Source organism: Panthera tigris, chromosome D1 (genome assembly GCF_018350195.1).
Source record: "Panthera tigris isolate Pti1 chromosome D1, P.tigris_Pti1_mat1.1, whole genome shotgun sequence".
Lineage (NCBI taxonomy): Eukaryota > Metazoa > Chordata > Mammalia > Carnivora > Felidae > Panthera > Panthera tigris.
Window position 1 is genome coordinate 30,568,213 of NC_056669.1, and position 25,194 is coordinate 30,593,406.

At 43.8% G+C, this 25,194-nt stretch overlaps 2 protein-coding genes across 5 annotated transcripts in view; one reads left to right on the forward strand and one right to left on the reverse strand.

Moving 5' to 3' along the window:
- The window catches only part of JAM3 (junctional adhesion molecule 3), a 120,886-nt gene extending 112,632 nt beyond the window's left edge, over positions 1 to 8,254 (forward strand). The window contains exons 6-11 of the mRNA XM_015537716.2: positions 1,909 to 2,061; positions 2,532 to 2,734; positions 3,731 to 3,830; positions 5,579 to 5,708; positions 5,806 to 5,860; positions 6,149 to 8,254. Coding sequence (XP_015393202.2) covers positions 1,909 to 2,061; positions 2,532 to 2,734; positions 3,731 to 3,830; positions 5,579 to 5,708; positions 5,806 to 5,860; positions 6,149 to 6,184 — 677 coding nt within the window. The 3' untranslated portion in view covers positions 6,185 to 8,254. The remainder of the gene's footprint in view (positions 1 to 1,908; positions 2,062 to 2,531; positions 2,735 to 3,730; positions 3,831 to 5,578; positions 5,709 to 5,805; positions 5,861 to 6,148) is intronic.
- A 1,424-nt stretch (positions 8,255 to 9,678) lies between these two features.
- The window catches only part of NCAPD3 (non-SMC condensin II complex subunit D3), a 64,500-nt gene continuing 48,984 nt past the window's right edge, over positions 9,679 to 25,194 (reverse strand). For all 4 annotated transcript variants that reach the window (XM_042958870.1, XM_007082666.3, XM_007082665.3 and 1 more), the window contains exons 25-35: positions 22,495 to 22,632; positions 22,084 to 22,217; positions 21,635 to 21,834; positions 19,307 to 19,417; positions 17,292 to 17,429; positions 16,416 to 16,582; positions 16,058 to 16,197; positions 14,576 to 14,653; positions 10,490 to 10,564; positions 10,352 to 10,412; positions 9,679 to 10,261 (exon numbers count right to left, since the gene is read on the reverse strand). In XM_042958870.1, the coding sequence (XP_042814804.1) occupies positions 10,153 to 10,261; positions 10,352 to 10,412; positions 10,490 to 10,564; positions 14,576 to 14,653; positions 16,058 to 16,197; positions 16,416 to 16,582; positions 17,292 to 17,429; positions 19,307 to 19,417; positions 21,635 to 21,834; positions 22,084 to 22,217; positions 22,495 to 22,632 (1,351 nt within the window). In that variant the 3' untranslated portion in view covers positions 9,679 to 10,152. The remainder of the gene's footprint in view (positions 10,262 to 10,351; positions 10,413 to 10,489; positions 10,565 to 14,575; positions 14,654 to 16,057; positions 16,198 to 16,415; positions 16,583 to 17,291; positions 17,430 to 19,306; positions 19,418 to 21,634; positions 21,835 to 22,083; positions 22,218 to 22,494; positions 22,633 to 25,194) is intronic.

Sequence of the window (25,194 nt, forward strand, 5' to 3'; positions counted from 1 at the left end):
CCATTCAGCAGGTTTAGTAATAATTAGTTTCTATGTTTGTGTCATTTTCCTCCTAACTCCTTCCCTTATTTGTCATTCTTTAGGTTCTTCATGCTTCTTTGAAAGAGTTACCATCTTTTTGTGCTTTAAATGTTTTAAAAATTAAGATACAATTTGTATAGTATAAAACTCATACTTTTAAAGTGTATACTTCAGTAGTTGTTAGTATATTCAACAAAGATATATGTCTCTCACCACCATCAAATTCCAGAACACCTTCACCAGCCTCCAGAGAAACTACATGTTTATTAGCAGTTACTCCCCTCCCCTTTATCCCCTCCTCCTGGCAGCCAGTAATCTCCTTTGTCTCTGTGGATTTGCCTGTTGTGGACACTTCATAGAAATGGAGTCTTACAGTGTGTGGTCCTTTGTAACTTCTTTGACTTAGCATATTGTTTTCAAGGTTCATCCACATTGTAGCATGTGTCACTACTGCATTCCTTTTTATATGGAAGAATATTCCATTGTAAGTAGGCTACTTTTTAAAATCCATTTATCATTGATGTACATTTGGGTTGTTTCCAGTTTTTGGCTATTATCAATAATGCTGCTGTGGGTATTCATGTAGACATAATGGTTTTTGTGTAAATATAAGTTTTCATTTGGGGAAGATAAATGACCAAAAGTATAATTGCTAGGTAATATGGTAGTTGCATGTATAGTTGTTGTTGTCGTTGTTGTTTTTAAGAACTTGCCAAACTCTATTCCAAAGTGGCTACACCATTTTACATACCTTTAGCAGTCTATTTCCCCACATCCTCACTAACACTTGTAATTGTTCATCTTTTCAGTTCTGCCCTATGTGGGCGTGAAGTGGTATCTCATTGTGGTGACTAATGATTTCGAGCATCTTTTCATGTTCTTAGTGGACATTTGTATATTTTCTTTGGAGAAATGTCTACTCAAATCCTTCGTCCATTTTTAACTAGGTTATTTGTCTAATTATTTTTGAGTTGCAAATTCTTTATATATTCTGGATACTAGCCCTTTGTCAGATTCATGATTTGTAAATACTTTCTCCAATTCAGTGGGTTGTCTTTTCAAAATTTGCATGTGTCCTTTGAAGCACAGAAGTGTTTAAATTTTTTATGAAAGTCCAGTGAAGGCCAATGTAACTTTTTTTATCCTTATGGTTTTGGTACCATTTCTAAGAAATCATTGCTTAATCCCAGGTCATGATGATTTATGTCGATGTTTTTTTCCTAAGAGTCATACTGTTAACTCTTACAGAAAGGTCTTTGTTGTGTATGGTGTGAGGTAGGGGTCCAATCTCATTCTCTGGCATGTGGATATCCAGTTATCCCACCACCATTTATGAATACTGGTTGTTTTTTAATGTTGTTTGTTTGATTTTTTTCTCTTTAAATGGGGAATCCTGGCTGGGAATGATGAAGAGGAAATGAGGTCCCTGCTTTAACAACAAAGACACATGTAATGAGTCCTCTTACACACCAGGTACTATTTTGCTGCTCAGTGTCCTCAGTTCATCTCTGTTGTAGAGGAGCAGAAACAAAATCCAGTCTGAAATCTCCTAATTGAGGCATTAAATGCTGGCTCCAGAAGCCACCTTCTTTAAGTGGCAAAGATGTTCTTACTTTTTATTTTTATTTTTTAAAGTTTTTATCTTTTTATTTATATTGAGAGATTGAGAGCAAGTGGGGGAGGGGTGGAGAGAGAGGGAGAGAGAGAATCCAAGCAGGCTCCACACTGTCAGCACAGAGCCGGACATGGGGCTCGAACTGCCAACCATGAGATCCTGACCTGAGCCAAAATCAAGAGTCAGATGCTTAACTGACTGAGCCACCCATGCTACCCCCAAAATGTTTTTAAACAGTTTTTTGTGTGTGTTCTGTTTCCTCTTTTCTATAGGAGATTTGGCAGGTCGTGCAGAATTATTGGGTAAAACGTCTTTAAGGATCTGGAATGTAACCCGGACAGACTCAGCCCTTTATCGCTGTGAAGTGGTTGCTCGAAATGACCGCAAAGAAATTGATGAGATTGTCATTGAGTTAACTGTGCAAGGTAGTAACTCACATGAACTTAAAACATGTTCTCCCTTTCAGGCCTCATGAGTCTGTCTATTAAAAAAAAAAAAAAAAAAGGATTGGGGAAGGGGAAAAAAGAATAAAGATCAGCTCTTTCTTTCTTTCTTTCTAGAGCTACATCCCAGGGGGTATTGCAGGACTTGCAGAGCTTGGACTGAGTCAGGGTGGAAGGTGAGAAGGGAAGTGGAACTCCTGCCACTCCCCTCCACCAGCTGTAGGAGGTGCTCCTCAGGGAGATGGAGGCATTAAAAATGCTTTGTGGGACTATATGTGGGGGGTGAGCTGTGAGGCAGATGCAGTGGCAGATCAGAGCCTGCAGGCAGGATGTGGGGATGGCAGTGGTGCAGGAATCTCCTGGCTGGTTTTCCTGGTTTTGGAGATTTATTGTGGGCTTTGATAAGAAGCCATGTTGCTGATTTTAAACCCCAACCTGTGTTTCTCCCACAGTGAAGCCGGTACCTCCTGTGTGCAGAGTACCAAAGGCTGTACCCGTGGGCAAGACAGCCACGCTGCAGTGCCAGGAGAGTGAGGGCTTCCCCCGGCCTCACTACAGCTGGTATCGCAATGACGTGCCACTGCCCACAGATTCCAGAGCCAATCCCAGATTTCGAAACTCCTCTTTTCTCTTAAACTCTGAAACAGGCACTCTGGTAAGATCTCTTCTCAGAGGTGAGGATAGAAACGTCTTTATTGGGGAAGGGATTCCTATTGTGGAAAGAGCACTTATTGAGAGAGACGATGAGCTTTATAACACAGGAGCTAAAAACCCATAATGTTGGAGATTCTGTGGGAAAAATGAACCTCCCCTTCTTTCTATAAACAAGTTCTAAGGGGATAAAATAAAGGGAAACCTGGAGAATAAAGTGTGATTATGTGATTATGAAGGGATAGTAAACAAATGTAATGGGTGGATGATGTTAGGGTCCTGATATGAATAACCAATTATAAAAATCATGAGACAATCAGGGAAATTGGATTACTGGCTGGATATTTGATTAAGGAATTGTTAGTTGCTTTAGGTACGATCATGGTATTGTTACAATGTTAAGAAGCTCTTGTCTTTCAGAGATGCATACTGAAGTATTTATGGATAAAATGTGTCTAGAATTTTCTTCAAAATGACCTAGTGGTGGTGGTGGGAAGTGGGTGGGGGGAGAGACGAAGTAAGATTGGTCATGTGCAGAAGACAGAATTGCCCTCAGCAGCATCTCACCGAGCTTTTACCACAGCTACATCTCCTGATCTGTGGTGTATCTAATGTAGCCACAAGCAGGTTATACTAGGATCCTCTGTATTTGTATTGCCCAAGTGTTGCCTGAGAAACAGTCATTATCAGAGAGTCCCTTTCCCTGAATAAAAGTAAAGCTCACATTGCATTCTGAATGTTATTAGGCTTTGATGTCTCCAGAAACCTAATGGGATCTCATTGTTCAGGAGCTCTTGGGCAAGACTTGGGAAAAAATTATCGGGGAAGAACCTGGACACTGACCAGGAAACCAAAAGGAAACTAAGAGCAAATAGACATTTTACTATGTTCTGAACTTAGCAGCTTGGTGGGGGAGAAGCATGGCAGTATCTTCTCTTCTGTCTCCAGAGGTGCACCCTGTTGATTAGTCTCGTGGTTTACTTGTGATTTCCGGAAACAGGTTTTCAGTGCTGTTCACAAGGAAGACTCTGGGCAGTATTACTGCATTGCTTCCAATGATGCAGGCTCAGCCAGATGTGAGGAGCAGATGATGGAAGTCTGTGAGTTATTTTTTGAAAATATTTCATCTGAAGACTGGCAAGTGGATAGAACATTTTTAATTTAATATTAGGCCATCAGTTTAGACAACTATTGTGCCATAGGTCAGCTTTCTTCTGGAGATGACTGGATTCACCAAAACCCATTAGGGGACATTGAAAGGAAAGATGAGAGAGTTCTGAGTAACAGCTAAATGACTAAGAAGTGGGTACTTGCAATATGTTTATCTCCTCAAAATAGACCTTCAGGAGTCTTCTGGTGTTGGGAACGTAGCTAATCATGTCACTTTTCAAATAAACTCCATTTCTTTGGTTATTGATAGGATTATCAAAATATAACATTGTGTAAGGTCTCCAGCAGTTTATCCAGTTATAACCATTTTGTTATAAGCTGAAACCCAGAGTTTTAGCCCCAGTAACTTTACCCTATTCTGTGATGATGCTGTCTCTAGGGTACTGGTTCTGAAGGGGTGGTGTTGGGGGCAGGATGGGGCACACCTCCTTCCTTCCTGGGTATAACTGACCCCAGAGCAGTGTTTTCCAGACTTGCCTGATCATGAGAATCATTTGAGTGCACTTGCACATACAGATTCCAAGGCCTCACCCCAGGCATATGGACTCAGTCCCCAGGGGAGTGTCTGTGGAAATGTCTGTGTGTAAAACATTCCAGGTGATTCTTGTCATCTGTCAAATTTGGGAAACTGCTCCAGGGCAGGAGGAAGATTCCTGGGCTTTGCCCCAAACCTATTGAATCTCTAGTGATAGAGGTTGGGAATTGGATGTTTTAAAGTCAGAATTTCAATTTTTAAATGCACACTCACATTTGAAATCACTGCACTGAGATAAAGGAGAATTTTAACAACTTCCAAGTTGTTTTCCATTATGTTTTCCATTGCATTTTTATTTGCATGAAGGAAACACCCCCAGTGCCCCAGCTGACAGGGACTGAGTATCTTTGCCCTGTATATAGAAATGGGAAGAGGGGGGGATCAAGGGGTTTCCTCTAAGAGGGCTTATAGATATGAGGCCAGGCAGCTGCTGGTGAAAGGTCACGTTCCTGCCTCATATTTTTACCTTTAAGTACTGTGTGAAACTAGTTTTCTTCCCCCAAATAATCTACAGCAAAGGGAATCCCTGGAAATTAGGAACTTTTTCTTCTTTGAGATTCCTGGCACCTTATTCTGTCTTTATAGTGAAACCATTTCCTCCATTAATAATATTTTCAGGGATTTAACCAGAGGATTTTTTTTTAATTTTTAAAAAAATTTTTACATTTATTTATTTTTTAGAGACAGAGCACAAGCAGGAGGGGCAGAGAAAGAGGGAGACACACAAAGCAGGCTCCAGGCTCTGAGCTGTCAGCACAGAGCCCGATGCGGGGCTTGAACCCACAAACCATGAGATCATGACCTGAGCCAAAGTCGGACGCTTAACCGACTGAGCCACCCAGGCACCCCAAGGATTTTAAAGCCTTTTTTACAACGCTAAGCCCCTTTTAATACAGGATTAAGTATAATAGCATTTCAACTGTGGAGGTCTCAGTAGTTTTACAAGTGAGATCAGGAGTATGGGGTCCTATTTGTTAATGGGCTAGAAAGAGTTTTAAGTGCTCTCACTCTGCTGGCTGGGGTGGGCATGAGGGGGCAGGGCGGCGATGTGGAAGGATAAAGGAGGGAGGCACAGCGGGGTCAGGGGCTTTTATAAGACCAGATAGTGTGTATTCTCTCTTCCCTCCATCCATCTTTCTCCAGATGACCTGAACATTGGTGGCATTATTGGGGGGATCCTGGTGGTGCTTGCTGTACTGGCCCTGATAACAGTAGGCATCTGCTGTGCATACAGACGGGGTTACTTCATCAATAATAAGCAGAATGGTGAAAGGTGAGCCTGTCTTCTGTCTTAAGTGACAAAACCAAAGTTTAAGTTGGCATCCTATGAAAAATCAGTAGTCACTGAAGTCCTCTCTCTCGTATTTCAGTTACAAGAGTCCGGGGAAGTCAGATGGAGTTAACTATGTCAGGACAGAGGAAGAGGTAAGGAAAGGACTTTCAGAACCTAGAAAGGGGGGTCTTCAAGCAGGAAAATGACATTCCTTCTTGGAAACTCTCCCGATATAATATTTTATACACTCTGCCATCATAGTTCTCAGGCTCTAGTAGATGTTACTTTTGAAGAATGGTTTCATTTGATTTGTTTTGCCTTAAGTTTCTTCTTCAGGAAAACCGTGATTAGACCTGACTTCCTCTGTTCTTCTTCCTGTCCTCCTCGGGCCCCTTGGTTGGTAGAGGATAGCCTTGTCTAACCCTGTGCTGGCCTTGCAGGGCGACTTCAGACACAAGTCATCATTTGTGATCTGAGATCTGACGGTGTGGCTGAGGGAGCACACGCAAATACCTCCACCAGAAACTCCTATCAAGAACAGCCCGGGGCCAAGTGCACTTGGACAGAGCTACACACTTGCGCAAAAGCTTTTTATTTGGCCAAAGTTGACTGCTACTCCTTTCTTACTTTTTAACAAGCCACATAAATAAAAGAAGTTTCCTCCAGCTGGGCCCAGTCATCATAAGGAAAAAAATTCTATTTCACTGAGGCTGATTCCCAGTCTATTTCTGGCCTTGTTCCCACCTGAGTGTTAGGGTCACTGTGAGGCTCTTACTCACAGAAGCTGGGCTGGGCACCATGGGCCTCTGAAGGCAGTGTATTTGCCACTCACTGACATCAGCTAGGGTGAGCCCTATGAGAGGGGCCGCAGGGCAGCCACATAGCACCAGTACTGCAGGACTTGAGAGCATGACCCACCGTGAAACCTTGCAGCTGGAGTTTGAACCAGTCAGTCCAGAAAAGTGGCATTTTATGCAATGACCTTGTTTCATAGTGGCCCACAGTCAGCACTGTACTCATTGTTCTTAAAGGTTCTATTGATCAGTATTTTAGTGTCCATCTTGGAAAATCTTTGGAATTTTATTAAAACAGCTCAGATCAGGAAGATATATTGTTTGTTGGAAGAAGGGATCTTCTCACCTGTAGGAACCCTGCTTGCCCTTTGGGGGGTGGGGTGGATGTGTGGGATGTTCAGTATTTAAAGAAAACCTTCATTTTAGGTGAAATCTGAAATGGTACTAAAATCATGTTCTGCTTTTCTATGGGTATTTTATAAAATTTTACATTCTAAATTTTTGCTAAAGATGTATTTTGGTTATTGAAAAGAAAATTTCTATTTAAACTGTAAATATGTTGTCAGTACAGTGTTAAATAACCTATTTTTTTAAAAATTTCAACTTAAGGTAGGAGTTCCAAACTACTAGTGTTAAATTGGAAGATATCAATGATTAAAGAGTATTTTGACCCAAGAAATCCTCTCAAGGAGGCTTATTGGAACATTCCTTTTTTCCACATAAGTATCAGCATTTTTCACAAGAGAACTTAATGTTGGCTATACATCAGATCATTGTTACTTAGGAAACCTTAAAAAAAAAAATTCCAGTTGAATAATGTTAGTATCTGTTTGCATCTCTCCTAAAGACATAAGGAGCTCTAAGGTTAGCTTTGAATGGCCTCTTCACTCAAACTACCTGTGCCCAAAGACCACCCAGAACTGCTTAGACATACATGTGAAATGTCAGCCAATCCCTGGACTTGAGTCTTGTGCCCCACTCTAAATACTGGCTACTAACATGAAGGCTGGCCAGCATGCGCACTGCCATCTTTAATGCTCAGACAGTGGCTCTATGTTAGCTTTACTGTGTTGGACAGTTCTAAGGTGTACACTTCAGGAAGGGTAGGTGTCCTCCATGTGTCATCCCAACCTTTGGGTCCCCTGTGACAGAGCTCTATTTGGTTGTGGATGGCTCATGAAAACAAAGCAGCGGCTGCTGTTTGGTTTTAAAATTCATTTTACTTATTTGTGTAGTTCCTAAGACTGTCCAGGGCCAAAGGCAGTTCTGAAATCAACTACAATAATGTTTTTTAAGAAAATGAATTCCACTATTGCTCTTTGCCATGAAGAAAGCACAGACACCGCAGGTTGCGTCTTGCTTCACAATAAACCATTATGTGGCGGCAGAGAGGCCAGCCTTTTGAAGCCGGTTGGGTAGTGCAGCCAGGGCAGAAAGCCTGATGGTGAGAAAAGTGAAATGCCTGAATCAAGGCCATTTTCTGATTTTGATTTTAAAGTCTTTTTCTACCCAAGCCACTGCAGCTCACTGTGTGTGGGACATTAGAAACATCGTTATAAAGCCTTTGTTCTTCAAGAGCAGATGTTCTTCGCCTCAGATATGTTGCTGTGTTAAACTCACAATGTGAAGAGGTTTGAAGAAGGAGCTGCTCAGAGGAGCACCCCCCAGTTCCACTGTGTGCTTAAAGGATGGTTTTTGTGTGGAAAGATGTAGTCATCTTGGTATTAAACTTCAGTGTCTTAATTTTTTCTACTTTGGGTTTGTTTTTTTTTTTTAATTGAATACTTGAGACTTATGTTGACTTTTCTTTTGTAAGTTATGTGAATACTTTACCATGGGGTATTTGGCAGAAGCGGTGGGCAACTCTTCATAATTGCTTAATGGTACCCATCTTCTTTTCCATTTGGGTCTTGAATGCTTAGACTTAAGACTGTCCCTTCATCTTCACCCCTATTTGGTGGAAAGGGATAGTGTCCGCGTTCTCTGGGAAGCAACACTTTGACTGCCATCTTGGTTGTCATAGTGATAGGGCAGCCTTATCGCCTCCCTTCTTATGACCCTAAAACCTCCTATCCTAGTGCCATGTGAACTGGGTCTGACAGAAGCGAGTATGGAGTCTGGGAAGTAGTTGCCTAACGTAAAAATGTAAGCCGAAAAGGAACATTCATGTGTTTTTAAAATGTGAATGCGACTGAAAACTCGAAGCCTCTACAAGGCTGTTGTGGCCTTTGGTGTGGCTGTTGCTGTACATAGAGACTTGTACTAACACACCTAGAAGTTGGTATTTGTTAAACCTCATTTATAAAAGCTTTAAAAAAAAACCCAAAAAACCCTGCCTCATTATTTCTCTTTCTTATATGCTCTTACCTTGGGTTTACCTCTTTTTCCTAGCATTTTGTTAGGCAAATACATTTAAGATGGTATAGTCCCAGGTTTAAAGAGAGACTGCCATCAAGTACCGTCTACCTGATCTGGAGATAAGTCTCTACTCAAGAACACTGCTCTGTGACTTCCTCTGCCAATGACAACGTCCATGTGTGTCACTGTTCATATATGGGAGAGCTGAGGGGTAGAGCACAATGACATTCTACCTTTCAGATCCAATTACCACATTTATTTAAAAAAATAGCAACACAGTAACCCTGCACTTTTGCTTCTGTAGTCCTGGGATTAAAAAGTGAACTGACTGAATTTCTTCCCGGTCACTCTTGGACAAAACATGAATGGACATGTTTTAAGGTTACCCAATGGCATCAGAAGAAGACACCAAAGCCATTTCCCCTCGTGGGAGCAGTCTTTGTGGAGCTTAAGACAAGCCAGCATTAGTGCACGCAGGTCAGGACCCAAGGGGGGACTTTCACGAGCAGGCCTACATTCACACACTAAGAAGGATGTGTGCTGTTAGGAGGCAGACAAAGGGACAGGAACTGAACATTACTGACAAAGGCTTTTTTTTTCCCCCTACAAGGAAAGTTGGGTTTTATTCTTTTTTTTTTTTTTTTTTTTTTTAAACAGACATTTATTTCTCACAGTTCTCCAGGCTGGGAGGGTTTTATTATTAAACATTTCATGTAAATTAAAATGACTACCAGTAAAAACCCTGTGCTAAAAATAGAAATATTCTTTTGAACATAGAAGGCTGTATTTGTTTAACCTTTATTATTCCATTTTAGAAAGCTGTACACTTTAAAAACTTCTAATTTATAAATAAGAATAAAAAAATAATTACAGTCAAACTTTCATCATTAGATACAGGAAACTATGTAGGGAATTCCAAACAGATAACAGAGGCCTGATTTATATAATAGAAAACTCATCTGTTAAGTTGTGTTCCTTAAGGACCAGAATACAGTTTACCAGAATGAACTTGATACTTTCAAATGGAGTAAAGTTAGAATATTTTAAATAGCTAAGACATTTCTCTAATATTTTACAACTTTTTTCATATTTCATATATTCATAAAGAGAAATGTAAAAGGTTGGTCAGCCCACACAGGTGAACAGTTACGGGCTGGAATCACAGGAACGTCTCTGGTATCGCACACTAAAAGCTGCCCTCTCCCTGGGGGTGAGGGAAGCGGACTCTGCACAGACAGGACACACCATGTCCTTAGAGCTCTTGCCTCCCAGACACTCCCAAACACATGGTTTCAGTTGGCTGTTTTCAGTGGGGTCTTTCGGAGTGACCTCCTGCTGGGGGCTGGGTTATCTTTATTTCTGGCTGGGGACTTCACGTTCCACTGCTGAGGCTGCGGGGCCCTAGGGAAAGGAAAGAGACAATTACTCTGGAACTAAAGATAAAACACTGACAAAAACATTTACCTCAAAAGGAACTCTTGGTAAACTTACGGTTTATCAGGAAGTGATAAACATAAAATGTCATTTCCTTGACACTGGGTTTCAATTTTCTCTGAAAGGGAGTCAGACACAAATTCAGATTTCCTACTCTCAAAAACAGCTAATATATCTGACAAGAAGGGAACTTGCCTTTGATTGAAGAAGGCGTCCGTGGTGTGACTATGTAGCTGACTCCTGCTCCAAATGTGACATCATTGATGGTCCCTGGATAAAGGGGAAAAGCAGCACCATTAATGAAAAGCCAGTAGGAAATAGACATACATAAAGTCACCGGAGCAAAGCCCTGGAGCTTCTGCTACAGTCTTACTCTTATTTGCATCAGGCCCCAAGTGCTGTCAAATCTAAATCCAGGGGCCATATAAGGCCTCAATTAGACTTTTTGCAGGATGAGACTTCGTCTTCCTGATATTCTTCCCATCTGTGGTCCCCTGGCTCTCTCCTCCTTGGACCACTCCCTCCTCAGACAGCTTTGCTGACCCCTGTGTACCCACTGTTCACGGCCTCTGGCTCCTCACCCACCCCATGTCTCCTGTTACTGCCAACACACCAGTAACTTCACCCAGCTCTGACCTCCCTCCGGAGTCCTGCGTTTCCTACTCCCACACTACACTCCCTGAAGACGCTTAGCCAACTCATTACCCCTGCTCCTCAGCACACCTTCTGAATCTCTTTCCTATTGATGGTCTGTCCAAGCTGGGAATGCCAGGTGGGAAAGCTAGTAACAGGTCACGTCCACCTTCCTCCTATCTCCTCTTCCACTCCCAACTTAGCACAGTGGTCTCCACCATGGCCTCCCCTTCCTCCAGTTCCCCCCCTGGGAGGCAGGGAGCAGAGTGTGGGAACAGACTTGAATCAGACTTGATCGGAATTCTGGCTCTGGGTCTTACTAGCTGTGTGAAATTACTCTAAAAACCTCAAGTTTCTTTATCTCCAAAATGGGATACAGATGTACCTGCCTCAGGGTTGTCGGGATGAAATGAGATTATTTATGTTAAGTTCTTAACACAGTACTTGGCACAAGGTCAGTGCTGAAGAAAGGCTAACAATTATGTAATTTATTAGCAGTTATCCCCTATGTCACTAAAGTTTAAAGATCTGGTGAGGTGGCTGCTCTGCTTATGCATCCTGATGGCTCAGTGTTCTAGAGGAGGCCTCAAATCTAGCCTCTGTGTAAGCTGGACATAACAACCTCTGTGTGAGTCAGCCCCAAGCCACCCTTACCAACCCACTTGCTATATTCCCACACTGTGGGCCACCGTGTCCGATTATCACTGTTCTCTTCCTGGCTCCGGTCTGCACGTGCAGTCCCTGCTGCCTGGAACTCATCCTGCTGACAATGCCAGTCACTTGAGACCTGGGTGGTGACACCTCTCCCAGGGACTTGCTCCCTCCTCTGTGTCCTGTACCATCACACTTGTCGGGGATACACAGCACAGGCTCAACAGCTGGCTGGCCGTTGGCTATCCTGTCAGAGGCTGCGTACCTCCCACAAAACCAATTGCGACATAAGCTTTCTCCCCCCACACTGTAACCTTCTTAGAACACCAATCAGATCTTTCTAGTCTGTTTTAAAGTCTACCAGTGCATGTGCAGTGCTATGTGTCTGTGAACTACTTAAGCTATGTTAACTGATAAGAGATCTGTATTTTCATCATGGTGCCACTCAGCTCAGTTGTGCTCATTCCTGTTTCTGGGAGGCCTCTTCTCGTGCTGCGGTTCAAACTCCCTTTCCTTATGTGCACATTCTGTTTCCAGTTTGGAAACCTGAGCACATCCAGGCAATAGGCAGCGGTTTGGTGGCCCTCAGATTCCCTGTATACATCATAAGCGCTTAGAATCAAAGGCAGGAGCATCTTTGCTGCCCGAGTGACAGCAGTAAGAGGGACTTGCTGAACCCCGAATAGATTTCCACTTAAGATCTAGCTCTGAAAATGACTCATTTCCATTTAGCAAAGCCACTTTGCTCATGCTGAACACCATTTTTCCTCCTGCTTCCGTAGAGTGGAGGCCACTTCCTGAGAGTAACCCCACCTAAGAGTTGTCAACAGAATTTGTATTTATAAACCACAGAACAGACAGAACTGAGTGTTTTTACATGATCTAATAATTCCCAGGAAGGAGAACTAATGGGAGATCCTCCTCACGTATTCCTTCCTGGTTAAGAATAAGGATGGCCAGAAATTTTACATTCAAGAGACTAGATAAAGAAAAAGTGCTCTGTCGACCTGGGGACACCTGAGACGGCTCCATGCACACAAATCCAAGCAGATTTAATGCAACAAGCCAGGCTTTGCTGCTGAGGAGCTCAGGCTGCTAGGAAACCAACCAAGCACTGAAATGAGAGGCTCGTGGGGATGAGTGGAACTAAAACGAGAGGCACTCCCCATTTCTGGGGCATATGGTTCCTAATGCCAAAATAGAAGTACTCAGTGCCTCTGAACCAAGAACAAACAATATACAGAAAACTTGTCTGTTTCAAAGAGGTTGAATTTTTCACATATATAACATTATATCTGTTCCATAAACAGGACCCCCAAATTACTGCTTTTAATGACAAAAGCAGTCCTGATTCAGTTGTCATCAGAGGACGGGTGGGGTATGAGTTCTGCTGGTCCGTTCATCTCCTGTAAAAGGAGGACCTGGATGGAAGCTCTGTAACCCACTAACTAGTTAGATCACAGCACCTCAGGTCCTAGACCCTCCAGGCAAGTAGCCAGAACACATTATGTGCTCAATCAACTCAAACTGACTGAACGCCTGCTCCTGGGCTGCTCCATTACCAAAGAGAAGAACACATGTGCTCATCCAGCAGTCATGCCCCAAGAGCAGCAATGCCAGGGCAGAGAGGCTGTAGGACACAGGGACTGCAGGCAGGAAACCATCGCCATTCAACCTGGCACTTAACATCTCTCTCACTCCTACCATGTTGCAGGCACAGTGGCAGCCCAGTGAGTAAGCTGCACAGGACAGCTTGTATAACCATAAGGACAAATGAAGGAGGGCAGCTGTCCCCGAACAACAACGTGGGTGGGGGGGGGCTGCCACCACCCTCTCCATAGTTGAAAATCCACGCATAATTTCTGACTCCCCCAAAACCTAACTACCAATAGCCTACTGTTGACCAGAGGGAAGCCTTACTGAGAGCATCAACAGAGGATTAACACATATTTTGTATGTTGCACGTGTCACATACTGTACTCATAATAAGGCACGCTGGAGAACAGAAAATGTTAACAGAATCACATGGAAGATACGTTTACTGCACTGCACTATAAACAATCTGCACGTACGTGGACCCGTGCAGCTTAAACCTGCATTGTCCAAGGGTCTGCTCTATGTAGAGGCAAGGTGAGCACTACTGAGGTGGTCAGAGCGCCGGCAGGGGGCGTCTCATCTCACCTGTAGAGTCCAGGAGGCTTTTTGCTGGAGGGTGAGGCAGTGGCTACTGGGGAAGGGGAGGCTGAAGGTGAGGACATGCGCATAAACACCCTCCTGTCAGGAAAGAGGGAGTGCGTGCAGGACCCAGACACCACTGCCAGGGCTGATGTGCAGAGGACAGAGGAAGTGGCAAGCGAGAAGGCATGAAGGGCACCGAGACACGCCTGGCAGGGCCTTGCATGCTGCACTAGACTGCGGACTATAAAGCAAGGCAGTGGGACAAAGTCCTCTCACTTCTACTTTGAAATAAAAGGAAATAACAAGATTAGGAAAACCACCCAACGGGGTAAGACAGGCTCTCCACATAGTTGGCAGTGGGTCCTCAACAGGCCACTGAACCCGAAGGCTTGGCTGGCTCCACAGCTGATCTCCGTGACATACACAGCGCCTGCCAGGGCCCACATGTGACTGCCACCCAGCAGGGCTGCCTGAGGCCGGCAGGAATATGCAAGAGGGGCACTGTCCAGGGAAGCTGTGCCTCAGCTTCCCTGTCTGTCAAATGAGGAACCTCACCAGGTGGTTGGGAGTTGCACTGAGTTCATATGTATAAAAGCATTTAGAAGAGCGCTTGACATTCAGCTAGTGCTCAGTCTATGGAGTTACTGCAATTATCACGAGACGCTGACAATGCACTACAATGTGGTTGACCATCAGGAGCACCCTTATCTAGTAAAAGATGTGTCTCACAACAGAAGGAGTCCTACTGCAGCTCCAGCAGACACACTGTGACCACAGGAGATACTCAGCAGGAGCTGGCTTATTCACGTGAGAACTTACTCTCAGGGGTGCTGATCGCTCGTTTCGTTACATGGTCAACAGCTCCGCTGGACTCCTGCTCCAGGCTGTAGGAAGTTGCTAGGATAAAACAGTAAAGTTTTATCTCTCCCAAAACACCCGAACACAATATCAAAGGGCAAAACAACCAAATCAGGAAAAATATTAGCAAAATATCTGATGAAGTTATTATCCCAAATAAGGTGTTCTTCTAATGAGGTAATTCAGAAAGATACCAAAAATGATAAACCTGAGAAACAATGTCCATCTCCACTAGGAAAATGAAACCATAACCAGTTTTGGTCTACAAAGCTCGGCAAAGAAGAGGGAAAATTGGAAAACCAGTGTTTCTAAGAAGCAAAAGGGACACTGGTGTACCTTTGCTCCCACCAATGTACAATGTAGAGTGAATGACAGAGGGCAGTCTGGGGCTTTAAAAATGTTCATGGCCTCTGAGTGCTGGGAATTAAATCCTAAAGATTACATATATACAAGGATGTTCACTGTGACATTACTTACTTCAAAAAATTGAAAAACACCTATATTTCCAAGAATAGGGTAATAGTAAATAGGTTCCAGTACTTCCGCAAGATAGAAAACTACAAAGCCACTGGGAGAAAAGATAGAAAGAAAAGTTCATGGAAAAATGTTCACTGTTGTTGTCAGTATGTGCAGAGAAGTGGATTACAAACCAGAAATGCACACTAAGATCACAACTTAAATTTTTTTTCTTAAGTTTATTGAGAGAGATGGAGACAGTGCAAGTGGGGGAAGGGCAGAGAGAGAGGGAGACACAGAATCTGAAGCAGGCTCCAGGCTCATCAATGTCAGCACAGAGCCCAACATGGGGCTCGAACTCATGAAACCATGAGATCATGACCTGAGCCAAAACCAAGAGTCAGATGCTTAACCGACTGAGCCACCCAGGTGCCCCTAAGATCACAATTTTATAAATAAGGCCAAAGGCATGTGTGTGTGAGGAATAAAAAGACTGGAAGAATTAACACCTTACTGCTACAGGTGAGTTTTCACTTCACTCTTTTCCAAATCTCTTATAAATATGCACTGTTTTATTACCTAGAATCCCAAATCCCCAAAGTTGTTTGTTTTAAAGATAAGAAAACAGAGGGGCGCCTGGTTGGCTCAGTAGGTTAGGCATCCAACTTCGGCTCAGGTCATGATCTCGCGGTTCATGGGTTCAAGCCCCGTGTTAGTCTCTGTGCTGACAACTCAGAGCCTGGAACGTGCTTTGGTTCTCTGTGTCTCCCTCTCTCTCTGCCCCTCCCCTACTCGCACTCTGTCTCTGTCTCAAAAATAAATAAACATTAAAAAAAATTTTTTTTGAAGATAAGAAAACAGAAATCATTTTGAAAGCAAAGAAAGGGAGACCTGTTCTGTCTTTTCATCTGTGTGTTCACTGTGTCTGCGATACAAAACCCCACACATCTACCAGCCCCTGGAGCCACCCTGGGACTTGGGACTTACCACGATGGCACATTTTGTCCAGGCTTTGAGAACTCAAAGGGAATGACAACCCTCCTGTACTCCGACTCCGGTGACTGCTGTTGGACTCCACAGCCTTCTTGACAGAATTCAGGATTGCAATGGTGCTCAGGGACATGCGCCTGCAGAGGAAAACAGGCCACAGGCATGCAGAGGAGGCTGAAAACACTGGAGTGACTGCCCTCTGCCTCTTGATTGTGCCCTCATCCACACCCATTTCAGATTTGAGTGCGAGGAGCCTGGAGGGTGTGGGTGAAAACGCCCAGTGGGGAAGATACAGATGCCACGGAGAAGGTGGTGTGAGGCAGGGGTCCCTGTTACTGACACACCGGCTCCATACCTGCCTTTGGGCATAAGTGTCTTCAACAGCCCTGTCTCTAGGGAAGAAGGCAGAGGCGGTGCCTGGCCAGCAATCGCCCTGGGTGTTGAGGGCTGGCTTGCAGCAGCGGGCACAGCAGCACCTTCTTGGCCAGCCAGAGCTGGCATTCCTTCGAAACTCGGAGCAACCTGTCAGGGAAGATAAAGAAAGACTATTTATCTACTGACACTTTTATTTATTTATTTTTAAATAGAAACTTTACATGCCCTGAGTAAGTCCATAAGTAATTTATTTTAAAACCATGTCAGCCATGGGCACACAGAACGTTCTCTCCAGAAACAGTCGTGGCAGATGTGGTGTTAAAGAGAAAAAAGATTAAGTTAGTTTGTCCTAATCATTTTTTAATGCAGCAGATATGTCTGGATTTCTCAGAGAAGTGAGCACACTATGTCTGAAAATGAACAGCAGCTCACCTAGAAATACCCCAAGTGACATTCTGTCCGAAACAGGGGCACACAGGAAGCAGGACCATAAGTGAATGGAGACACCTAGGGGGATCTGGTTAGCTGTGATCACTATAATCAGATTAAATAACTCGACTACCAGCTTGCTTTCTGGGTATTCACGTACTTCCCCCAAGTATTACTATGACTTTCCAGACAAGTTCATGTGATCCGGCCATGAGGGAAGGGAAGCCTCCCTGATCGAATGATCTGCATGGCACACATGGCAAAGGAACACACAGCAGTCCCGAAGGTCTCACTCACACCAGCCTCAGCTTGTGTGTGGGTTTCGAGAAGCACTGGGAAAGCTGGTGGCAGAGGGAAGACTGTGAAGGTGGGCCACCCCGCACCTGCTCTCTGTGCACCTGCCGGCCCTGTAAGCCGCCCCACTCACGTCTGCCAGTCTCGCCAGCTCCTGCTCCTGGGCTAGCTGTTCGTTGTACTTCTTCATGTCGTACTCGAGCTCCGACGCCAGCTGCTTGTCTAATGCAAAGAAGTCCTTGATTTCATCGCGGTAATCCTGCATCACCTCCTAAAACAGATCCCAGAGGCACACTTATAGTAAGTTTTCTTAAATAAATAAGCTCTCCAACCTGACCTGACAAATATTAACACGAACAGGAAGACATGTGTTGCTGAACTATTTCTAGTACATCAACCAACAAGTTAAGTAACATAATGGTGTTTTCCCAGGAAATGCCAACCATGCATGTATTTACCACACAAGCCAATGAGCTCAACATGAGACATTAACTATTAGTTCTGATCTCTTACGGAGCTTCCTGCCTATCTGCCAATTAATAGGAAATTTCCCAGGTTCCTGATGAAGGACAAAGGACAAGGAATCACACAATCTTTGCCTAAAGCAGAACTTACAACAGAGGCACAGAACTGCCACCAATAAGCTACCGCCTTTCCATTCTTGAAGGCTGGGGTGGGGATGGTGACATATCTAGGTGGTTGGGCTTGGCTCTAAGTCAAGGATCTAGTTTAAAGGGTCTTGTAGTGTCAGGCCCCTTAGAAATTGAAGCAAGAGGTTATATGGGCAGGTAATACATGGCACGTCCTGGTGCAGACAGGGCCTCTGGAACACGTTACAGAAAGCAGCGCAGTGTAAAAGTTGCTCATCTATCTGTCCACACTAGCTTTCTGAGAGGACTGCAACTGTCTTTGTGTCTTTTGAAAATAGGACAGAAAACCTTTTATCATATGAACGTAAGAACATTCTCAGGTCTGAAAAGGGGCTTCCAGGGACCAGACCTCCTTGCTAAGAGAAAGAAACCACTTCACCTAACAGTGCTAGAGGGAGAAGCTTTATCGTAGCCCCAACTGCAAGGGAAGTCCCAACAAAGGGAAGGAACTCTATGAATGCTTCCAGCTGCCACCGAGAGGGTTGCCCAAATGAGACGAAAGAGTGGCCAGAGCTGCTTGCACAGAAGGCTGCCAATGCACACGTGCTACGCTGCTGGAGCTGGAGGAAGGCAGCTATGTGGCCATTCTCTGGGCATGTGCTCAGACAGGAGAAAGACTCATTGTTCGGACGCCTTTCAGCAGTTTATTGAGGGTCTAAACTCCTTTCTTTCTGAGCTTTAAAACAGGGCAATAAAAGTATAAGAATAACTGGAAGTTGTCATTTTTTCCCACACAATTATCCTATCTCTCCTACCTTAACTTTCTTTAAAGAGATTATTTGAAGAATTTACATTCAATTTGGTGGTAGCCCTTATTGGCAAAAAAAATTTTTAGCATTTTTTTGGGGGGAAGAAAATAGCATAGTGTAAACAGAGAAAGGAAAAAATGTTGCATTTATTTCTGATCGAAAAATTTTGCCAGAAAGGTCAGGGGCCTCATTTATATCTGCACGGCAAGTCCACTTATCTTGGGTGCTTAGACTGCAACCTTTGATGGCTTTGGATTCCACTGGTGATGGCAGCCCAGCCCCATCAGTGCTCCCCAAGACCCACTGCTATTTCCTGATGCAGAGAAAGTCTTAAAGGTAAACACCCCCAAATTAAACATGATGCCCAGTCACTTTATCCCTCACCAGAATGAACTAAGATGATACCTTTGTACCTTGACCCTAGCTGAGAAAGCTTTCAGAACTAAATCTCAAAACTGGCATCAAGGACACACATGCTCAGTACAGTGGGTCAGCCCTTCATAAACTCAATTGCATGAAAAAGGCAAGAACTGGCTTCTGTGGAACCTATGGTCAAACTCTCTCTCTTCTCCCCCACAGTCAAAGGGCTGTCTGGCTGGTCTAGTTCTAGAAAAATGTGAAGCTGGTTTTGTAGCAGTTTGAGCTCCTAAATTCACTGACCAACTGCACCATCATAACTGCTACAGATTCTGACTACTGAGCTGGAGACGGGAGACACCCCAACCACAAAGCACAAGGTCATCTTTTACCCTGAGATAGGTCATGAGTTCCCGCAAAGCTGGGATCTTATTTCTCTCTAGCACAGTCTTCAGGGAGATGATAATTGGAATAATATTTTCTATGAAATTCTTCTTCTGAACCTGTAGTAACACAAACAAAGGCATGTTTTAGGTGGATAAAGTTCTGAGACAAAGGCTTCTCCTTGACCTAGTTCTTTCTGTACAGCCAATCTAGGGTGCTACAGAAGCTTCTTATTTTTTTATTATGATACTGGAGATTGTAGAGGACCCAGCACCTTTGTCCTGGAGACTTTATAAGCATTACCTCAAAACACTCTGAAGGATTTGTGAAGGAGGATGAGGCTATTCTTACTTTCTAAATAAGAAGCGGGAATTAGAAAAATGTTGAATAACTTGACAACAAGCTCCAAACGTCCATACAAATCCATCTCAGATGCATTCCATTCCTCCACTCAGGAGGAATGAAAATGAGCTCAAATCTGGCTACCCAAAAGAGACATTTTTTTTTCCTGAGGTGAAATGACAAATAGTTGAGAACGGCAAACATGAGTCAATTTGGTATCTCTCTCTTTTTGTGTGTGTCTAAACTTTGCACACATTTAGAAAAGGGTTATGTATTTATATAGTACCTGATTTGACCAAGGCTTCAAATTCTTTACCATGAATGGTCACTAGCCACAAATATTTTGTAATAAATCTCTTAGAATTAAAAATAATCATTATAACAGCCCTCATATGTGGTAAGATTTATCATTTTGAATCTGACAAGTATTCTTTTTCCTCTCATTTATACTCACTAGTATAGGTTCCTTCCTTGTAAATCACTATTTCTAAAAACGTCTTATCAGAGCTTCTGAAATAGAAGGGCAATTGGTAGAGAAATAAACACTTAAATATGAGTCTGAGCAGATGGTTAAGTATAGGGATAGTCTTAAACAGTGGTCTAAGTGAATTCAACTCAATAAATGTTATCAAATGTCTTCTCTGTACCAGACACAAAGCTAACCCCTGGGGATGTAGAAACGAAGCCAAGAATTCTTGCCTTCAAGCTGCTTCTAGACCAGACTGTGTGCTCTGATGTGTGGCATGGTGTGACAGCTGGCAGGATGGTGAGGGATTTATAGACAAGGGATGCCTAGAGAGGCAGGGGCTTCTTTTGAAAAGATGTAGGAGTTTGGTGGCAGGAAAGGAGGACAGGGAGGGAGAGGCCCTGCAGGCAGACAGACGGGCAGCACACAAAGACACAACGGCAGAAGCGACGCTTTCTACCCAAGGAACCAACAGTGACCTGGATGGGATGGTCAAGGAGGGGGGCGTAGAGACGGGAGGCGCAAGGGCAGAGGGACACCCAACAGCTCTGTGTGTCTTGAAAAAGAATCGGGATTTTACTCAGAAAATGATTGGAAGCCACCAAACGACTGACTAAAGGTAGCATTAGTGGGCTATAACTTAGATGTGATAAAATTTACCCATGTTAAGTGAACACTTTGATGAGTCTGACAACAGTACAGAGGTGACTAACCAACACTATCGTCCACATAACCACCTGTAATCTATCACCCTGAAGGTTCCCTGCTGCCTTTGCAGCCAATCTCCCTCCAAGTCTCTTTTAACCAGGAAGATAAAATGATCCAATTTGTCCTTAAGAAAGACTGCTGTGGCAGCAAAGTGGTACACAGCCTGGAACAGAAAGAAACTAGAGACATAAAGGGTGCCAGAAATGGCACCAGGTTAAGTGTGTGCAGAACTGGTTGGAATGGGGTAGAGAGATGGGTTTGTGAGATAAAATATATAGGATCTGCTGACACACTGAATGACATCAAAATCTATTTCTTTGAGGTCCAAAGTTTTCAGGGCTCAGGTGGGAAACAGAGCCTAGTAATTGAGGCCAGGTGTAAGAACTGGGGCCTTGTGACTATGGCAATTTAGCACTCCCTGAAATCAGTCTAATCCCAGTTTTCACACTCTGGCCAAAGGAAGCATGCACCTGGCATGCCAGACTTCAGGTTCCCTAATGGACAACTTGGTAGATAACAGTCTCCTTCTCTACAGTAGAGACTGTGGGAAGAGAGACAAAGAGGAGGAAGAGATGAGTAACTCTGTTTTGCCACAGTAAGCCTGAAATATCTGTGGCACATTCAGGCAGGCAAGTGGGATGTGTTCAGGCCATGAGAGAAGTTGGAGCTAGAAACACAGAGGCAGAAACATCATCACTGGGGTGCATCTTAAGGCCATGGGTGAGAATGAAATCTGGATCTGAGGTAGACCACCAGTAGTTAGGGGGCGGACAGAGAAGCATGGGCGTAAACAGGCCCATTTATGGAACAACAAACTCACTTGTGAGATGAGCCTCTTCTGAGCTTCCTGCATGACTGCATTGGCCAAGGCTGTGTCATCTTCTTCCATAAGCAGGTCCTTATCTGCTTTAGATCTCATAGCCAAAAGCTTGATCTCCTTTGAGCTGAGGACCTCAAATGTATCTGAGAGCAACTCACTGGCTTCCATGTCCAGCGGCAGGATGCCGTCAGCAAAGCATGCTGGAAAAGAGCACAAAAGATCAGCCCCTGAGAAAGAGTCCAGCCCCAGGGTGGGGGAAATGTATCCCACAGAGCTAGAAGGGCTCCTCTTGGCTTCAAGGTGGGGGTCTGCATTGGCACAGCTGATGTCAAAGAAAGCAAAAACGGGGTCCTCCCACAGTACGAGGGTCTCATTTGCTGCTGGTCTGCACTAGCCACACAGTATTTCATTTGGAAACATATACTTTATCCCAAACACACCAGGCCTACCCAAAATACTAAGGCAGATTTTAGAAGTGATATTGAATCGCTGTTCATCTGTGAAGTGCTCCAGAAGAAACTTGTAGATTTTCATTCGTTTCTGCTTGTTTGTCTTCCCCTTCAGTGAAAACAGCCGCTTCTCTCTATAGCAAAATGGGACAATTTTATCACACATCACGTGGGCAAGGGTACAAGGACATTATTTTCTACAGCATTCTGCAGCATCCTAAAAGCCGTCTACGCAAGGCTTACATAAGTACACAGAGGAGATGACAGACAGTGCTTCCCAGAGGCACCTCCTTTAGGATGCTACTTGCATGGGTGAACTGCCTGGAGTCACTGGCCAAGAGAAGGAAGGCCACCACAAGGAATGCCGGGGCCGTGTCCGTTCACCCAGCCCTTCCCAAGAGCTTCACTAACCTCTCTGACTGGGGGAATTTGTTATACTTCTCATGCTTCTCATAGTTATTGAAGTGGAAGATACACTCAATGAAATGCTGGAAGAACATGACAGGATTCCTCTTCAGTAACAGGTGAGCCAGGCAAAACTCCCCAAAACTGCAAAGAAGGAGGAAACAGAAGAAAGAGACCTGTTTGCGGTTTGCAGACAGTCTCTAAAATTACATAAGAATGCTGAGATGTGAATAAGAGAAAGGGATATGTAATCTATCCCAATACCCAGCTTCATTCAGATCAAAAGCAAGATACAAATTTAGCTTCTTTTGTCTGTCCTTGCTCAACAGCCTCCTTTTTGAATCCAAGGTCAGCACAAAGGCTTTTTCTACAAGGATTCCTTTCAAAATTCTAACAAGGTGTTATTATTCAGCTACACTTCAAATGTGGGAGAACAACCAACTGCCCCCAAATTGCTCTTTTAAGCAAAACCCTGTGGTCCTCATGGCTGATGCAACAACAAACCACCACCAAAAAATGAATATTTGGCTTCCCCACCCCACTTTGAGGTTTGTTGCCCACAATAATGAGCAAAACCTGTTTTAGTAACTGGGACTTTTTCAAGAATTGGGATTAATTACAAGAGCCTCAGAGTTTGGGTCAGCACAGATAGCGAAGGGCTCTCACTGAGCTTTGGACTCATCAGCAAGCCCTGGGCACTCTCCTTTCTCCTGTGCCCCCAAATCTTGGAGAGGCATCCAACATGAGATACTGATGTCACCAGCACCGCACCCACCTGAAGAGCAAAACACTAACAGTTTCCAAAGTCAAATGGACATGGACAAAGGCAGGCTATCTAACTACAGGCCTCAGACAGTTTGTTTAGTAGGGGAGAGAGTTTGCCCAGGGAACAGTATGGGGTGGTGCAAGGCTGGCTCTGATCCATTCAGATTGTGCAGACGACTGTCTTAATTTCATTTCAGAGATAAATGCAATTTCAACCTGCACAGGGGCACCACTCAGCTCTCAAGGGTGGGTGGTAGTGACAAGGATGACCCAAAACAATTCTTGGCTTTGGAATGCATAGGACTTGCAGGAGATTCACCTTCCCCTAATGATCCTTCTGAGGCTAATATTAAAATCACTCTGTATTCAAAGCACACCATCAATTAAAACTTAAAGAAGGTAGTTCCAAAAACGATGTTGAAGTAAGCCTAGGTAAAAATTTCACTGTAAATAGCAGCACTTTATCTATTCATTCACCCAGGAAATAAGGGAGCAGCCTGACATTCTGAACCCAAAACAAGTACAACTCTGTATCATAAAGGGAATCTCCCAAGCAGAATTTCACTTAAGGCCAGCTAGAAGCACCTACTGATCTAGGAGCCATTTGTGACCACCATTAAGTAAACAAAAACTATTCCCTCCAAAACAACAAGATGTCACTTTCTGCAGTGTCTTATTACGGTTAACCTTCCATGGCACAGCAGTTCTTACAACTACCTGCATTTTCTCCTCATATTTGAAGTCATTCACATGACAATAAGATCAAACAGAATCCAGGAACTCTTCTGCAAGAAGAAGGGCTGCTCTGAGCTTCAACTTACAGGCTTCAACTTGATGTCAAACATTCCTCTACTCAGAGTTCAGGTCAAGAATACATACTGGGAGAGGGAACTAACTGATGGGCAAGATACTGCAGTCTACTCCCTAGTGAATAACTGGCTTAACCAACTACACAGATATATCTAATAGTAACAAATTATGCAAAGGATTCACATGCTCAGGGCTGGAAGCAGAGTGAGAGGGCTCTGCATCATGAGAAGCCAGAAACCACAGTCAATGGGGTAACATCCAGCACTAATCCTGCTGCTGCATTTACTGGGGCTTAAAAGGGTACATTTCATCCCTGACTGGATCAAACTCACAGATCTTACTAGCTTGACAAACTGGGGAAGAGAGACAATTCTGCATTTTTTTATTTGTTTGTTTGTCAGCTGTAAAGTTAAAAAAAATGAGCAGTCCAAGCAGTGCTTCCTGGAGCATTCCTTTAGAGTGGCAGAAGGCAGCACTCTTCAGGTACCTGGAACGGAAAGCTTCAACAGCCCCAAAGACACCGCACTAAGATCTCAGCATCCTTTCCCACCACTTCCCATCCCTCAGGACAATTAAAAGAAACAGCATGTAATCACACCACCAATTCAGGGATACCCTGTAGACATTTTACACAGCATTAACTGTATTATATAGAAGACCAGCTAAATCTGGGTCATAATAATCTTGTAGAAAACAATTATTACTCTCTTAGTAAGAATCCAAATCCAGATTTCAAACAGCCTTACTTCCACTTTCAGTATTAGTAGGAACATAAAAATCTGACTATTTTCAGATGTTTTCCCATGCCAAATGCTATTCTGAAGCAGCTATCTGTTCAATAAAGGCCACTGTTCATGGACTCCTATTCCTGATCTGGCCTACAACATGGTCTATCTCAGACCGACTTATGCCAGAATTCTCTTTGAAACCTGAGGTAAGTAATTTCCCACATCTATGTGCTCCTTGGCTACACCCCAAATCCAGGCCCCCTTGTTACCCAGTCCTCCTCATCTCTCTCACATCCCTATACTGTTCTGTTTCTTTTCTCCTCATCTCACTTCCCATGGCTCCTTTCCCTGGCCTTGAGTGCTTCCACAGTGTATACTGTACTTCCCAGGAGTCAGCTCTCTC